Raw genomic sequence first — 18,495 nt, 5'->3', positions numbered from 1 at the left:
CTTCTGAACAATTTTTTTTTAAAGATTTTATTTATTTATTTGACAGACAGAGAACACAAGTAGGCAGAGAGGCAGGCAGAGAGAGAGAGAGGGAAGCAGGTTCCCCGATGAGCAGAGAGCCCGATGCAAGGCTCGATCCCAGGACCCTAGCATCATGACCCAAGCCGAAGGCAGAGGTTTTTACCCACTGAGCCACCCAGGTGTCCCTCTAACCAATTTTTAATGTCAGCTATCTTTGTGATTTCCACCTGGTGTCCTTTAAAAGAAGTTTACTCTAGTGTCAACCCATTAGTAGGAAACAGCTTCTTTTTGATGATCTCCAAAACATGGCTGTTGCATGCAACAGACTGTTACAGAAGTTTAAGGGTTGCACAAAATGGTCACAGCTTGAATTGTAAAGCAATAACTTAAAATTTCTCTTTGGCTGTATCACCTGTACAGTAGCCCAGCCTAAAGACTCCTTTTGTTTATCATCTTGCCCTGATCCTTGAGAGCAAAAATAATTTTTTTTTTTTTTAAATGCAAAAGGGTTTAGCCATGTTTCTGTTGCCTTACTTCTTTCCATGAACTTCTTCCCAGAGTCTCATCCTCTGCTCTTTCTGCTGCTTCTTTCCTGTACTGGGCTCCTAGCTGCTCAAAATGTATTTTCTTCTCCAAGAGGCATTCTAGGGTCAGCAGCTCAGTGAATTCATCTTTTTCATCCAAACCATATCAGCATTAGAGATGATGATTGTGAATTGTCTATTACAGGTCCATCCATACAAATGTCCAGTTGGTATTCTTATAATCACACGGTTTTAACAGTGAAAAGCAAAAGAGGAAAAGAAAAATCAATCTCTGTCTCAAAGGTCAGTATATGTCTAATAACCCCGGTACTTTCATCTTCATCTTCCTTACTCAGGTAGGTGGCTCTGAATTATTGTGTGAGATGATGGAACCATATTTATAGTTTCAAATATTATACGGGCCTGACAGTTCCACTCTATTCTGCCTCCTATAAGTCTTGCTAATGAGCACCACTGGTCACAACTGCAATTAGGGAAAACCAAGATAAACCAACCCAGCATCTTTTTTTTTTTTTTTTTTAAGATTTATTTATTTGAGAGAGAGAAACAGGGAGAGCATGAGAGAGCATAAGCAGGGGGAAGCTACAGAGGGAGAGGGAGAAGCAGGCTCCCCGCTGAGCAAGAAGCTTGATGCGGGGCTCAATGCCAGGACCCTGGGATCATGACCTGAGCCAAATGCAGACACCTAATTGAGCCACCCAGGCACCGTAAACCAATCCAACATCTTGAGCCACAACTCCAAGCATGTCCCCTTTCAAGTGGGAGTCAGTGGTGGATTTATCATGATTAGAATAAAAATATATATATATATATATAACAAAAGATGGATGGATATTTCCAGGAAAAAAAAATAGGTACTAATAACCAAATATTCCATACTTAGATCCATTTACAAGGAACTTTAGATATAATGCAGAAATTCTTCATATGATCTTATTTCTGATATGGAGAGAAAGTAAATGTGTAGTAATAGGAACAACTTTAAAACAATGGGCATTTGAGATTTAATTAGCATATTTAATCTATGAACTCAGTATTTAGAGGCCATTTTGTCCGGGCTGGGCACGGTATATGTTGTTATACTTAAACCTACGACCCACTTGTGACTTTCCTGTCATTTTCTTATTAATATTGCAATGACCATTTGAAATTTTAGGTTAAAAGTTAGCATGTGAAATTTCAGTATTTAAATAAAGGAAGCTGTAATTGTATCATGCATCCTACGGGAAGACACAGGGAAGGCTGACCAAAGGTTCCTTACAGTTTAGCAGCAACTCCGCCAAGAAGTCGGGGTTACCTTCCCAGGGGGTTTGAATGCTGCCTTGAAGGAGCTCAGCCAGTGAACCAGAAATTTTCTAACCCAGAAGAGGTGACCATATTTCCTTTATATACACATTTCCCCTATGTGCTTTCACTTGGACACTGACAACCCCCATGTTCACATCTCCAGCCTGGGTTTTTATCCTGAACTCCAGACATATCTACCTAACTGCCTCCATGACATCTCCTCTTAGATTCCTAATAGAAATTTCCAACTGATCACATCCACACTTGAACCCCTCATCTTTTCTCCCCTCCAAACTTCTACACGTTCGTGTCAAAAACCCTGGAGTCATCCTTGACTCTCTCCCAACTGATCTCCAATTACTTAGCAAGTCTTGCATATATTTCTTTCCTATTCTATCCTGCATCTGACAACTTCTCACCACCTCTGCTGTTAACACTCTTACCTGAGCCATGATTATCTCTCACTTGGATTATTTCGATAGCCTGCTATCCTGCTTCTCCTGCTTCTATGGCCTATTAACAGTGTAGCATTCAGTGATCCTTTTCAGAAACCTAAGCCAGATCATGTGACTCCCTGCTCAAGGCTCTCCCATCTCAGACAGAACAATAATAGGGTGCTTCAGTGCCCTGCCAGGCCACACGGGACGAGGTCATTACCTCTCTGCTCCCACCTCCCACCATAGGTGCCTTTGCTCCAACTACACTGGCCTCCTCGCAGCCAGGGCTCCCGTGCTGTGGAAGGCAGGGGAGACACCTGGCAGGAGTGGGAGGGCAACCAGCAGTCCCTCCCGCATAGATTCAGATTTTGAGAGGACATAAAGTATACTCCATCTGCGTTCCATAATGTTATTTTCAGTCTGTTATGTTTTGTGTAGTGATTTAAAGCATGTTGGCAAGAAGCAACCCTTCCTATTAGGAGAGGTGGGGCGAATTCCCTTCCCTTTAAATATAAGCACGCCTTGATCACAAGGCGGCCAAAGTGACGACGCTAGGAAATGAGAAAATATACAGAGGGACGAGAGCGGTCAGCCAGTGTCTGTCTCCAGACAACAGGAGCCCACCTCCGTGCCGCCTTGACTCCTCTCAAACTGCTCCAGGAGCCGTGCCCTGCCCAAACTGCAGGAATAGGAATGATTGTCGTTTTGAGGCTGTGAAGTTTGGAGTGGTTTGTTTTCCGGCAGTAGAGTAGCAGGAACGTCCCATTTCGTGTCTCTTGTGGTTCACGTGTGTACAAGGGAGCGTCTGCTTCACTGCCCTCCTCCTTCCATCCTTCAATTCCTCTTCTCTCTCTTCCTCTATTCTAGTGTTTCTTTTGTTCTCTTTCCCCTTTTAGTAACAGGATAAGCATTTTTAAAGAAGCGATTCTGTTAAAAGAGACCTATTGGTCATACATGTTTGAGAATTGGTTTTTGATGCTGTATCTTTTGAGATACTAACTTTTCATGATATTGATGTGGTTTCACACTTCAACTACTTGTATATAAATTATTTTTTTTAAGATTTATGTATTTATTTGACAGAGAGAGAGAGAGAGATCACAAGTAGTCAGAGAGGCAGGCAGAGGGGGAGGGGGGAGCAGGCTCCTGGCTGAGCAGAGAGCCTGATGCGGGGCTCGATCCCAGGACCCTGAGATCATGACCCGAGCTGAAGGCAGAGGCTTTAACCCCCTGAGCCACCCAGGTGCCCCTATAAATTATTTTTTGAAAAACTGTTGTCACTCTTGGGACGCCTGGGTGGCTCAGTTGCTTAAGCGGCTGCCTTCGGCTCAGGTCATGATCCCAGTGTCTGGGATCGAGTCCCATATCAGAGTCCTTGCTCAGCAGGGAGCCTGCTTCTCCCTCTGCCACTGTCTGCCTGTGCTCACTCTCTCTCTTTCTCTCTGACAAATAAATAAATAAAATCTTAAAAAAAAAAACAAAAACAAAAACCTGTTGTCACTCTAAACAGTTTTGGTGATGTTCTGATCTCAAGTCCCACTGAGCATACTTTACAGGTCTCTGTGAGCACCACTAGTCTCTTCGTGACCTGTCCTTTCTTTCCCAGTATAAAAGACACGATTATGGGTTTTCTTTAAATTACGAGAATATAGCAACCATAAGTAAATATACGCAACGGTGACTTACAGAGATAATCTCTGAATGTTGCTAACTGCTGATTTTTACTTCTTCATGACTGCCTCCAATTTTTGCATTAACTTGTGTTCCTTTTATAATAGAGACAGATTCTCTCTATATAGCAGCATTATGAAAGACACGTTTGAAAGCATTTTCTCTTTGAGGGTGGAGGTCTTTTCACATTCTCTCCTTCTTAATTTCTTTCTGGTCTAACCTAGATCATAAATGAAATTCAGGCAACCAGCCCATGCTGCAGGGAGCTGTGGACAGGATCCTCTTCCATTCAACAGTTCCAAAATTTCATTCCTACCTCAGCTGGAGGTTTCTCTCATGGCCTTCCTATTCTTGTAGTCTAAGAAACTTTCTTTTTTACTGGCACATATTTCATTTCTCCCATATAACTTTTAGTTATAATATCACAATTAAAAAATTTAATTTCTTAGATCTACTTAATTCCTTTCTCTGTAGGTCACTTCAGCTTAATATTTTTACATTCAAAGGCATTCATAGCAGCTGCCTGTTTTATCCAAGACATGTGGCTCTTTTTCACGTCTTTCCACCCACTCGACGACAAGTCTTCAGTTAGTCAACGTTGTTCAATTAAAAAAAGACTGATGTAGTAGCAGAGGTTTCTATTTCAGCTTCCTTCCTCCTGGGTGTGTATGGGGTTGGTACAACTCAGTTCCTCTGAGGCTTTCTTCATTTCTAGCTGAATGAGTCCCATGAAGGATGGCGAAAACTTCGGTCTCAGAAATTCCAGGGCACACCTGAGCCACAGCAACACCTCTCTTATTGTGAGAGTCAGCCCAAAGTGATGAAATGTTTGGAACTAAGTTCTCCATAGAAGACAGACTCTAAGTGGGTCTGATTTTTCATTTTGGGACCAGATACTAAATGGGACTTAGCGCATGTCTCTTTCGCTGCCACTTCACATACTGGAGAGAATGGGGTGTATATGAACAGTGAAGTATTGTTACTTAAAAAAAATAAATTTAACCTGCAGTTCTGTGGTGGGCTAAACGGCAATAGCTATAGGCACTTTCTATGTATTTTCTTCAACTCACTTCCAAATGGTTTCTTCCTCACCATGTCAAGGACATGACTTTAAGAACTAAGACCTCTAACTCACTAAAAAGCCCCCTCTATTTTGATGACCTTTACATTTATACTTGACTGTAACTCAGATCTCAAACGTAGATGGAACTACCTACTTTACACTTCCACCTGATTAAGCATCTCAATGGCAACATGTTCAAATTGAACTCATTATCCTCCTCATCCCACAGATTTAGTTCTTCCGCCAAGATTTCCTGTCTCATGGAATAACTCTACCGATGCTCAGAGCACTGGTTGTCCAGGACAGACATTGACTCCTGTGACCACTGCTGTCTCTCCTTCCCCACCAACACAAAGCCGGGCACAGAGATAGTACTTAGTATTTTTTTTGGATGAATATTCGCAATATTTGTATGGAAAATGCCATTAAATTAGACTCTCAACTCCTTCAAAGACCAATGAAAAGGTTTGTGGTTCATCCAAAACCCCAGCAGATCTTCACTAAAGATCTCTAAAATCCAGACTCTTTCCTCATGCCAAAGCTACCACTATTTACTCAAACAGTTGAATGCCTTCTAAAATTCCCATCATTACTGTGCATCAACATGCAGTTAAATGAATGAATTGATTATAATTTTCTCTGCTCTACCAAATTTCTGCTTCTCATACTGTGCTTCATGAATGTGCCACTGCTGGAAAATGAACACTAACTGTGTATTCAGGGCACTTAATAGCAAATTTGAGTGAAATGTTGGTATCTTGATAGGAAAGAATTTTTTTGAGCTCTACTAAGCATTTTTGAAAGCAAAATGTGTCAGCAGACTGAAATTACATGCAAAATTATCTAAACTATTTACATATGATAGACAGTCCCACTTTGTAGCAGATGAAGCTTTCAAAATGTAGGGGATGAAGCTGAATAATATCAACCTCTGGTCTAATTACTTCCAAGTCTTTGCTCATGGCTAAAGGCATAAAGTGCAAACAATTATGACACACAAATAGTGTGAGTCTTGAGGTAGCACTGGAGGACACTATTATAGCCCTAATTGCACACACAGGGGCAGCTGCTGCCTTCCAGATACTATTTAGAGACTTAGGACTTTGTGTGACAAGGGATGCACTATCCCTGGACTTGGTGCATTACTTTTCTCTGCATAGTATGAGCAGCGGTGCACACCTTGAAGGGACTAAAGAGGCTGCTTCTGACGCCCATTTTCCATGCTCCGGACACCTTAATTACATTAAACAGTCGTGGGTTAACTAAATCCGTTGGAGGTAAACCACTCATTGCTCCACCACCCACCTTTCTCTGATTTGGTCACTCTCAGCACATGCTTTTCACTATTGGACAAAATCTTGAAAAACAAATACTGAAAGCCGTGCATGAAAAAGAACCCAGTAGATAATCCTTCAATTTCAAAATAAAAATCCAAGGTCCTGTGTCCATTTGCATAATTCCAAAATCTGAAACGATACCTTAGGTGTGGTTGGGTAAGAGTACCTCTTTCCTTTCTAGTTGGAACGTTTCTACATTCCCTCACTTACCTGCTTTCTAGGCCACAAATATTTCATGTTCGTAACAGCCAACATTTACTGAGCACTTACTATGCCAGGTAAGAACCTGAGAACCTTGGATCAGGTTTCTCAGCCTCAGCACTACTGACATTTTGAACGAGATAATTCTGTTGTGGGGCAGGCACATAAGGTGTTTAGCAGTACCCCATCCCTCCACACATCCCATAGCTGGGACCAAAATGTATCCAGAAATTGCTAAATATCACCTGGTGGGAAAAACTGCCCCCTGGCTGAGAATTATACTGCTTCCCATATATCAACTTACTTAATCTTCTAAACTACTCCAGGAGGTAAGTTCTACTCTCCACTGTACAGGTTTGAAAAGAGATGCACAGACAGATTCAACTTGCCTAAGGTCACACAGCTTGTAGACATATAGTTGATATTTGATCCAAGATAGTCTGACTCCAGAGCCCCAACTCCTCTAACTCTTAGCTAGAACCCTGACCCCTTTCTGACTTCAGGGCTTAATGAGCATAGGCTTGTTGGATCTGAATCCCTTCCAGAATTAATGAAAAGGAATTGCTTCAGCAATGAAGACTGACTGCAGAATTAAAACTAACTTGAAAGTAAGAGACAAGAGGGCATATGATTTCCACCTAACTAGGTATACACCTAAGTCACAGTAATTGAAAGAAAATATTTTTCAAATGGTCAACCATATATGAAAAAATCTAAAACCCCACAGCATGCAATCCTTCTTCTTCTACCACCTAAATCATTTTTTAGATCTAGGTAGAATACTTGGGGAGCATAATTTGAGTGCCTCCTCTCTTTTTACAAATGATACACCAGAACATTAATTGCATAACAAACAAAAATGATTTCCTGATTAATTTCAACATATTTCATATATTTTTATCATGTCTGGTGTTAGAAATTAAGATGTTTAAAGATTTTATGTATTTGGGGAGAGAGAGAGAGAGAGAACAAACACACGAGCTGGGGGAAGGATGGAGTGGCAGAGGGGGAGGAAAAGAATTTCAAGCAGACTCCCACTGAGTGGGAAGGCCAAGGAAAGGCTAAATCCCAGGACCCTGAGATCATGACGTGAGCTAAAATCATGACCTAAGCCACCCAGGTACCCTTAAGATGTTTATAAACTATATATTTATAAACTATATTTATAATTAGGGTTGAAAAAAGTTACATTCTTTTCCTATGATGAGAACTTTAAAGATTACTCTTATAGAAACTTTTCAATATGCAACACAGTATTATTGACTGTGGTTACCATGCTGCATAATATCACTTCCATGACTTATTTGTTTTATAACTGGAAGTTTGTACCTCTTGACTTTCTTTACCCATTTCACCCCCTACCCACCACACTGAATGACCTTCCCTGGTGGCAGCCATCAGGATGCTCTCTGTATCTAGGAGTTTGGTTTCACTTTTGTCATTTCTATTTCACATATAACTGAAATCAGAGTATTTGTCTTGCTCTAATTTCACTTCATGTAACATCCTCAAGGCCTGTACACACAGCTGCAAATTGCAAGATTTCATCCTTTTTTATGACTAAATAGTACTCCACTACATATATGTACCACATCTTTATCCGTTCATCCATCGATGGACACTTGGGTTGCTTCCATATCCTGGCTACTGGAAATAATGCAGTGAACACACTGGTACATCTACCTTTTCAAATTAGTTTTTCACTTTCTTCAGATAAATTGCCAGAAGTAGAATTGCTGGATCATATGGTGGCTCTATTTTTAATTTTTTGAGGAAACTCCATACGGCTTTCCACAGTGGCTGCACCAATTTCCATTCCCAAGGCATCTCCTCTCTTAATGGAAATAGCTGGCCCATCAGCCAGCCGTAATTCTCACCATTAGATTCCTTCTTGTAATTGGAGATTCCTTTCTTCCCATTACAGAATGCATTTGCAGATGACCCTTGTTAAAATGCTAATACCCATATTAAGCTCTGTTAGCCTTCATTTAAATAAATTAATCAAATTAGTTAGTGAGTCATTTAGCAAGCCATTAGAAAGGGAATTACAAACAGAGAAGTTCTTATGGTCCAGTCAGGAGCAGGGAAAATCTGGTTACAAGGTCTCCTGCAGGGAAGCCACACATGGGCCTGGTGGCACCTGGTGTGGCAGGACGGGACAGGCAAGGTCCTGGGCAGGGGACAGGTGGTCAGCAGGCATGGAGAATTACTTCCATTACAAAGTACACTGTACTTTGTCTCCTTTCCGTCCTTCACCCCTGTGCCTCATTTGGCGATCTCTTCTCCTTCTGACATTCCAGAGTTTTTCCCTCAAAATGCAGATTGGTCCCAGCCTATCCAAGAAGGCTGCACAGCAGACCTGCCACTTCATAGCCAACTATGAGGGGCTGAAAACTCCCCCAAGTGGCATTGCTCCTCATTGAATCTGCTACCCACACTGCTTTCCACTTTAATGACACTTGGATTTTTACAGGCAGGAAACCTAAGCCTGAAATCACAACACACATGGCTTTCCCCTGGTTCTGGTTTCTCCAAACATCTTCTGGAACACAAAATTTCACTGCCTTCAGTGGGGCAAGAGTTGTAGGGTGAGGGCGGATGCCATCCTTTGGGAGGCAAACAGGAAGTCCATTTAGTCATTACCTCTAAACAAATGCAAGCTCACAACTGCTTGTCTTCCTTGATCCAGAATGTGGCAGACAATAACTACACGAAAAGGCTTCCTACCTGGCAGTGTATGTTGGGAGAATTTTTCTTCAAAAAAGGAATGAAAGAATAAAATGCCCCTGACATGTAAACTAGGCTCTGTAATTAAGCACTTTAAATCTGCTGAGAACAATTTTTAGTATTCAACTGCTAATGGAACTCTTCTTCAAAAATATGAAAAGAAAACCAGACCCAAGGTTCATAACCGATATAACAGGAAAACATTTTATTGTGGAACTCTTAAAGGCCAATGATTAAAAAAGGAAAAGAAAACTATCAGGCAGATTAAAAAGCTAAGCTGGGTGGTTAATTGCAAGAGTGACCAGAAAAATCGCACACGAGCATACCACAGATATGAAGCAGGCTTAGAGATGGAAAGCTGGCCTATATCTGATCAAACTACCTTGTGGTTGTGAGAAAATCACGGTGAGGAATAAGCATACACAAGCTTGGATTTTTTTTAAAAATCAACTTCTATTTATTATATTTTGCAACTATGATCTTTTAAAATGGTGGCCTTAGGAAAATCTGCTTTGGCAAGCAACTGCAGAGGCTCCTGTGGAGAGGAAGTGAAAAGACTGGGCTTATATACAAGGGCTGCTGGCACGTTCAAAGCGCAGGGGATAGTTCACAGAGCAAAATGTAGTCCTAAGTAAATGGGTTTCAGGCAATTTCAGTGTTAAGATAACATCATTAAGAGTAGAACAGATTGTGCTCAAACCCTGCTGTTTATAATTAACACGTTGCTTCCAAATACTCCAGGGTCCCTGGTAAATAGTCTTCTGCTCACATCCACCCAGACCAATCAGAGTATTTTCATCAGATTCCATGCTGGGCCAGCACCTGTCTGGACAAATCCAATAGAGCCAAAGAACTCCTCTCCCTGGCCAGCTAAGTAGTTGGATGAACACAGCTTGGCTTAGTCATTGTCACAGTGTCCATATGGCTTTGAAGCTTGTTTTCACAAGAAATCATACAAGTATTTTATTATGTCAAAGTTCACCGTCCTATAAACAAAAATAGATAATATGTTAGCATCCTCACCCCCTAGACTGCTCAGCTTTGTTTGTGTGGTTCTGGGAAGCACATGCAAAATAATTTACAACCAATGCTAACCAATTCTATAGTGCTATCAAAAGCACCATAATAGGAATGGAATTAATTTTATAAAATGTCACTTGGAACAAAGTTTCTTTAAAAAGTTTCCTTTTTTTCTCCCATGCATAAAGTTTGCTTTTCTGAAAAAAAGGAAACAAAGTTAGAACTATTCAACATTCTGTATTTTAATTATACTACAGAAAGTTTAGATTTCATTTGAAAGCTATTTGTTTGTCTAATAACCAGAGTAAAGTAATTAGAGATGCAGAAGTATTTAAATCTTCTCTGCTTCTGAACACTGTTTATCTTCCCAAACACCTGTTTTATCATTACATAATGCATAGCTCATCCATCCTTGTTCGTAGCTTTCATTCTTTTCAGTCTTCTAACACTGGGTGACCTGTATGTGTATTGTAACTAAATCTGTATGATCCAAGAATACGATACAACAAACAGACGATGTGGATGTATATTTTTGTACTCTGATGGCAGGCAGAATAAAATAGCAGAGAGACAGAGACATATAATTATTCTTCTTTCTCCAAACTCATTCTTCACTATAAATATTCAGACTTGGAGGTTTATTATTTGAATAAATGGTCAAAATAATTAGTCATAATGATCTAGCAATAAGTATAAAATTAAAGCCTTAAAGTATTCAATTCTGCAAAAATAATCATCCATGGGAGAACAGTCTTTTAAAGATTCACTAATTGCACACTCTTATTTATTAAACCATCATCAATTAATGTTTTTGTCTATCATTTTGTAATACACGTTCTAAAAAAGTTTCTAAGCAAATGACTGACATATCAAATATTGTTTAAAATGTGGATTAGGGAACTATGGATACTGCTTATGAAAACACATTTAAAAATAGCTCCAGTGAGATGCTCTGGCTATTGTGGTGCCTAATGTAGGACCAAAGAATACCTTACTGTTTCATATCTTACTGCCTCTGAAGAATAATAAACCTTTCCAAGTGGTATAAAACACTTCGGAGACAATCTTGTTGTCATTAAGAGTAACAGAATAACTGAAAACAAGTATTAAAATAAAATTCTCAAGCATAAAGACATAAAATATGTGGTTATTACCTCATCATCTATTTTAATGTTCTGCTTTCGTTCAATTCTAGGACCTCCCCAAAATACTGGCAACAAGGTACCACAAGGCATTTTTTTAAAAATAAAATCGTAAGAAGTACAAACTTCCAGTTGGACAAAATTACCAAAAAACATAAATCATAATGGTCCAAAAGATCTTTTTTTAGAGGATCTTAGAAGGAAATGGATGTAAGAAGCTATTTCTAACCACAGGCAGAAAGGGAAGGGGAATGTGTGTGTTTCTCCAGGGATATATACCCACCATAACTTTGGGTCTTAAGGTTATAAACCTAAAGTAACAAGATAATGTGGACTTCATGTTAAATCTTATTATTTTGGGCTTTGGGGTTTTCTTGACATTGTGTGGGGAAAAAAATTTAGAAGCAGCTAAGATGAAAACATTTACATTCCAAAACTACAGGATTAGAAGCTATTATTTGATAGAATGGGAGACAGTCATACAAAATGACCAATACAACGACACACCTACAATACTAAGGAGGAAAAAGGAGAACAGAATTACAACTCAGTAGTGACAGCACAGGAATAGCGTTGGTATCACGGACTAGGACCAGAAGAAAACATGAACAAATGAAATACTGTGATTTGTTAGTGGTGGGGCTCCTCGATTCTACTCAGTCTAGTTGGGTAACTTTAGTAGTTTCTGCGATAAAGTTTTCTTTGGTAGAACAAATGGACCGATGGAAAAACACTACACTCTTTAAGTGTCTTTTACTAGACACTTAAAGAATCTATAAAAGTTTCACTATGTTCCCTTTCTCTGCTTTGCCACTAGAAAATACTCAAGCAAACTAAATGATACCATTAAGATTTTTGGATTTTTTTCAAGACAGTCAATTATTCAGGAATTGGATATATAAGATCATTCCTTTAAGAAACATTTACTGCCCAACATGTATGAATGTCTTTATCATCCCTCCATCCCCCAGTGTAAACAGGTGACTTGCCAACTGGTCCCCACATATATTATTCTAAAACAAGGTAGAATTTGAAAGAATAACCACAAGGAAAACATCAAAAATTATGTCACACATTCCAAAGATAACTTTGTGCTTTATAGGACGCAGAGATAGACAATTTACTGTAAACAACACTTTAAATTTCTACAAAGAGAATTATGTGCTTCATAAGTACTTTCCTCTGGCTTTTCACGGCTTCAGATGCATATTAAATTTATATAAATATGATGTTAAGGTTTTGGATAGTTTTTATATAATATAGGAGATTCTTAGAACTAAAATGAATCATTTTCTAAACTAAGCATATAGAAAAAATAGGATAAACACAAATAATATCAGTGACAATTTGCCTAGGAGTAATTAATTCTTAAATCAGAATTCAGAATACTTTAAATACAAGTTAGTTAAATGAAATGCCTAAATATTTAAGATTTAATTTTGCTTTTATCCTTTGATTACACTTTATCAATTCTTTCACTACACTGAAATACTTTTTTTCTCACAGGATACTACTTTATTTCCTTTTACTTTTGTGGGCAGTTTGAGTTATTTTTTAGTTTGGTTCCACTGACAACTTGCAACCAGAAAACTTTAAGCAATCTTCTTATGTTGGCATAAGTTCTTTCTTAACTGTGTAAGAAAGAAACTTTAAACTACCATTCACATTAACAACAACCCAAGGACAATTATTTAATAAGTTTCTCATCATTTTTCTTCTTCCATATTCTACCTCCATATTTTGTGCTTCCTTTAAAGCCTCCCACTGCTTCTCTGTCCAAACCTTTCCCCTGTTCCCTTGGTCAGTAAATTTCTCTACATCCTTTACCTCTTCCATGAATGTTTTTTTTTCCTCTTCTGGGCTTACTGTAATCTGGCTACCTCTGAAGGATCTTGTCTCCTCTCCAGCTCTTTCTAATGATTAAAGTCCAGGCAGTCCTTTGGGTAGGGTTGGTGTCCTGGTGCAAAAAGCTCTGCTCCTCTGACACTTGGTTCATTCCGCTCACCACCTTGTGTCCCCCTGCCACTATGTCTTAGTCACTGACTCATGCCGCAACCCAGTTTGGTCTTCCTCTCCATCCTAAGCTCTGCATAGTGACCTCATTGCATATGCGTCTTTCTTAACTCCAATGCCTTCTTTATCTCATGATCATACTCAGAAATAATCTACCTCTAATAACATAAATTCAGGCATGCTATCCTCTGATCCCCAAGCTCTTTCTCTAAGCTACCTGGAACACCTTGACAAAACCAGTTCACAAGCTCCCTCACTTACTTGTGACCTACAAATACTTGAGTATTATGTGCTAGGCATTGAACTACTGGCCCTCTGCTGGCTTTATTTCCTTCCTTCCCTTCCTAACTTAGACTCCATGGTCCATCACTTCAAGCACTCACTTGCTAGCATCCACCAAATTTACCTGGCAAAACCTCAGTCCTAAGTGATTTCAACAATATCCCTTTGCTATCCCAGTACTTAGCACATGGAATGCTATTATAGAAGATCTTAAGTTCCACAGATTGGTGTCACTGTAAATTCAAGGTCAGGAATTTTAAATGGGCCCTCAGTACTCCCAGCAAGTTCCTTCTCCTCATGGCACCTTCTTCTATTCCCCACAGCAGTTATTTCAAATACCCATATTCCTCTCGAACTGCTATTGCTTCTGTCCTTATTCTCAGTTTTGTCTCCCTGTTTATTTTTTAAAAATATGTTATTTATTTATTTGACAAAGAAAGAGATCACAAGAAGGGGGAGTGGCAGCCAGAAGGAGAGAGAGAAGCAGGCTTCCCACCAAACAAGAACCCTAATGTGGGGCTTAATCTCAGAACCTGGGGATCATGACCTGAGCCGAAGGCAAATGCTTAGCTGACTGAGCCACCCAGGTGCCCCTTTGTCTTGCCATTTAGAGGCAAAGTAGAAGACATCAGAATTTCCTCAACTTATTGCCACCAAACTTCCAAACTCAGCTCCATCTGAATCCACTTTTTCCTCATGTTATAATGCAAAAAGAGCCCCCTCTTTCATCTGGGACTATTTCTTTCAACTCACGTTTCTAAAATCCCATATTGATATACCATTTCAGACTTTAATCTCTCTGTCCTCTGTATCATTAATTCTTCTCTATCACCCTTTTCCCATCAGCATTTAAATACGTTCAAATTTTTAAATAATAATAACCCTCCCATAGCTCCACGACCGCTTTAGTAGGTAATAATCCTCTCTTCCTTTTCACAGCAAAAAGAATCCTAGAATACAGGCTCATGAGGATAAGATATAAATCTGTTTTACTTGTTGCTATATTCCCAAAGCCTAGCACAGTGATCATAATGGGCAACACAACAAATATTAAGTGAACAAATGAATTAGAAACATTCTATCTGCTGCATCAATTTTCTCATAAATACTATTTAAATATGCTATAATCTGACTTCTAAACCACTATATTCCTGTAAGTATTCCTGATAAAGTTACAAATGATTGTTTTTTTGTTTTAAGATTTTATTTATTTATTTGAAGAGATCACAAGTAGGCAGAGAGGCAGGCAGAGAAAGAGAGAGGAGGAAGCAGGCTCCCTGATGAGCAGAAAGCCTGATGTTGGGCTTGATCCCAGGATCCTGAGATCATGACCTGAGCAGAAGGCAGATGCTTAACTGACTGAGCCACCCAGGTGCCCCCTACAAATGACTGCTTCATCATTAAATCAGATGGACTCTGATTTCTTGGCATCAGTTTGTCAGTTTTGACCATCACTCCCCTCCCTTAGGTTTTCCTACTTTTCTTGTGTATGTAACTCCATATATAACTGCTTAACCCACTTAAGCCTGTATCAACAGTATTTTTCTGTTTTTATCCTTCCAAAGTATGATTTTTTTAATAACTGTGTAGTATTTTTTTTAATTAGAATTTACAATAAATTATTGATCCATTCCCTTGTTTTGGGCATTTAGGCTGTGTCCTCTGATCTAATCATTCATTCTCTACCACAGGAGTCTGAAACTAGACATACCTACCTCTTCTTTGCTAAGTATCCTTGCAATCTCTTATTTCCACCACACCTTTATTTGGAATGAAACTCTGTCTCCTTAGCTCCCTTCTTGTTGCTGCCCCAAAGGACAAGCTCACAATGAATGGTTCCCCATCATCTGAAGTTTTACTGCTAATCACTATAGGAAAACATGAACTATTTATATATTTAGCAGGTTTAAAGCATTGTTTAAGTTTAGTAACGGCAGTAACTGGCACAAATACAGTCTCTGTTTTGAGCTTCACAGACTTAAACGCTGCAGAAAGATGAACTCTAATTATTAAGTAAATAATTAAAACTATGATAAGTATCAGAGGAAAACAATGAGACCTGTATACTTGTATACCTGTATACTCTGATTAGAGTGGGGAGGGATGATGGTGGTCATGGTATGTTTAGGAATGCTTCTTTTCATTTAAATTGAAATGTATAGGTTATGTGGTGGTTAGCTAGATAAAAGAGAGGAGGTGATGGAAAGTGCTGCATTTGCAAAGCTGGGAAGCAGAATGGTGAATATGAAGAAATAAAAACAGCCAGCAAGTTAAAATGCAAATACCTAGGGAAGCAGTGTGTGTACCAGATGTGGCTGGGCAACATAATGATATTGCAGGGGCCAGATCACTGGGGCCTTGTAAGCTACATTAAAGATTTTTGTTTTTTTTAAATCCCAAGAGTCATAGGAAATTACTGAAGACTTTTTTTGGGGGGGGGGAGGGACGTATAATGGACGTATAATGTTATATTATTTTCAGGAGCAAAACATCAACATATTGATTCCACAATTCTATACATTAGTCTGGGCTCACACAATACATGTAGTCACCATCTGTCACCAAACAACATTACCCCAATCTTATTGACTACATTTCTTATTCTGTATTTTTTATCTCCATGAATTATTTATTTTGTAACTGGAAGTTTGTACCTTTTAATCCCCTTCATCTATTTCACTTATCTCCCCACCTATTTCTCCCCTGGCAACCACGAATTTGTTGTCTGCATTTAAAGAGTTTGTTTTTTAGATTCTACATATAAGTGAAATCATAGAGGATTTGTCTTTCTCAGCCCGACTTACTTCCCTTAGCATGGTATCTTCTAGATCCTCCCACCATGTTGCAAATAGCAAGATCTCATCCCTTTTATATGACTGAGTAATAGTCCAATGCATATATGTACCACATCTTTATCCATTCATCTACCAAAAGACATGTGGGTTCCTTCCATATCTTGGCTATTGAAAATAATGCTGCAATAAACACAGAGGTGCATATATCTTATCAAATTAGTGGGGGCTTTTTATCATAAGGAGTTAATATCCAAATATATAAAGAACCTACACCACTCAACATTACACACACAAAAAAAATCTAAACCAATTAAAAAAGAGGATTAAAAGAAATTTAAAAATTAACAGAGGACATGAAGAGACACTTCTGCAAAAAAAAGATGCTCAGTCACCATCATTGAATCATCAGAGAAATGCACATCAAAACCACAATGAGATTATCTCCTCACACCAGTCAGAATGGCTAGTATCAAAGATACAAGAAATAACAGGTGTTGGTGAGGATGGGGAGAAAAGAAAACCGTTGTGTACTGCTGGTAGGAATATAAGTTGGTATAGCCCCTGTGGAAAACAGTATAGAGGTGCCTCAAAAAATTAAAAATAGGAATACCGTATGATCCAGTAATTCCACTATTCTGTATGTACCCCAAAAAACAGAAACACTAACTCAGAAAGATATACTGCAGACTTTTAAGTAGGAGGGTGCCATTAAATTTGTATAATTTCATTCTGGCTATAGTGTGGACAAGTTATAAAGGGTAAGAGCGGACAGAAGATAGGTCAGGAGGCTACTAGAGATGAGATGGTGGTGGCCTGGTCTACAGAGGTAACAGTACAAAGTAAAAGTAAAAAGTGAATGAATTTGAGGTCTACAGGAGGGACTTTGTAGTCAACAGGACTAATGCTTGGACACTACAAGTGTGGGAGAGAGAAATGTGAAGAATGACTCCCAGGTCTGAGGCCTGTACGACGTGGCAGACTGCAGTGTTAACCACTGAAACAGGCAACACGAGAGGAAAGCTGAATCATTCTTTTTTTGTTGGCAGGCAGAAGTCAAGGTTAGAATTCCAGAGTTCAGTTTTGGAAATGTATTGATTTAGCTGAAAAACAACTAATAAAGGTCAAGAACATTAGAATTAAAGGTCTGGCCTTTAAAAACTGAGGAGTTATTAATATGGAGATGGTTGTTTAAGTCATGGGTATAGCTAAAACTGCCTAAGGGAGAAGTACAATAGGAACAGAGAAAAGAGCCAGGTCTCAAGGACCAGCTACATTTAAAGGTCGGGTGGAAAGGAAAAACTGGCCAAAGAACCTTAGAAAAAATAGCTAAGGCAAGGGGAAAATCAGAAGACTGGAATCATGGGCTTTAAGAAAAGCGTTTTAAGGAGAGTGATCATCAGTGTTAGATGCCACTGAGAAGACAAACAGCCTGAGAACATTTCAAAAAGTTCCTGGGGAAGACGGAGGAGATAAAATTCAGATCACAGGTGGAAGAGAGACTGCCCACCTACTGAAAAAGGAAAGAGAGAAGATGAACACCAATGTAGGTAACTGAAGGAGTTCTCAACTGATGGTTACAATTTCGTTCTGTAAAACAGGTGAATGCTGAACAGAGTAAACTGGAAAAGAGTCAAGAATCTAGGTTAAAAAGAACGCTGTGAAGCATGTGCTCTATTCTTCAATACATGAGGTGGGATGGGTGGGAGGCTGGTAAAAGATAAACAAGTATAAAGAAAATGTAGAAACAGAGCCAGACTGCACAAGGCCCAAAGAAGTCCACATTTCACAATAACTTGGGGGCACGGGCAATCTGGAAGTGGCAACAAGAAAGAAGGGTGGCACTTAAGGAGCACCCAACCATGAGAGCTTGGTGCATGAGAAAATAAGTAGCTACCATTAGAGGTAACTCCAGGGGAAGGAATATCCCCACATAAGAATCAGGTTTTCATTAAGG

At 39.2% G+C, this 18,495-nt stretch overlaps 1 protein-coding gene across 5 annotated transcripts in view; it reads right to left on the bottom strand.

Moving 5' to 3' along the window:
• Positions 1–520: 520 nt before the first annotated feature.
• The window catches only part of ORC5 (origin recognition complex subunit 5), a 100,828-nt gene continuing 82,853 nt past the window's right edge, over positions 521–18,495 (bottom strand). For 4 of the 5 annotated variants that reach the window (XM_013060411.2, XM_045089691.1, XM_004739577.3 and 1 more), the window contains one exon: positions 9,467–10,275. Coding sequence is in view for 3 of the 5 variants with exons in the window: in XM_004739576.3 (XP_004739633.1) it covers positions 10,230–10,275 (46 nt within the window). In the remaining 2 variants the exon portion in view is untranslated. Of the gene's footprint in view, positions 781–9,466; positions 10,276–18,495 lie in introns of those variants that run through there. The other variant, XM_013060370.2, reaches the window with a different exon arrangement.

The sequence above is a fragment of the Mustela putorius genome, unplaced genomic scaffold (genome assembly GCF_011764305.1).
Source record: "Mustela putorius furo isolate JIRA1106 unplaced genomic scaffold, ASM1176430v1.1 tig00003845_pilon_pilon_pilon, whole genome shotgun sequence".
Taxonomy (NCBI): Eukaryota; Metazoa; Chordata; class Mammalia; order Carnivora; family Mustelidae; genus Mustela; species Mustela putorius.
This window is presented reverse-complemented; position numbering and strand designations above follow the sequence as displayed.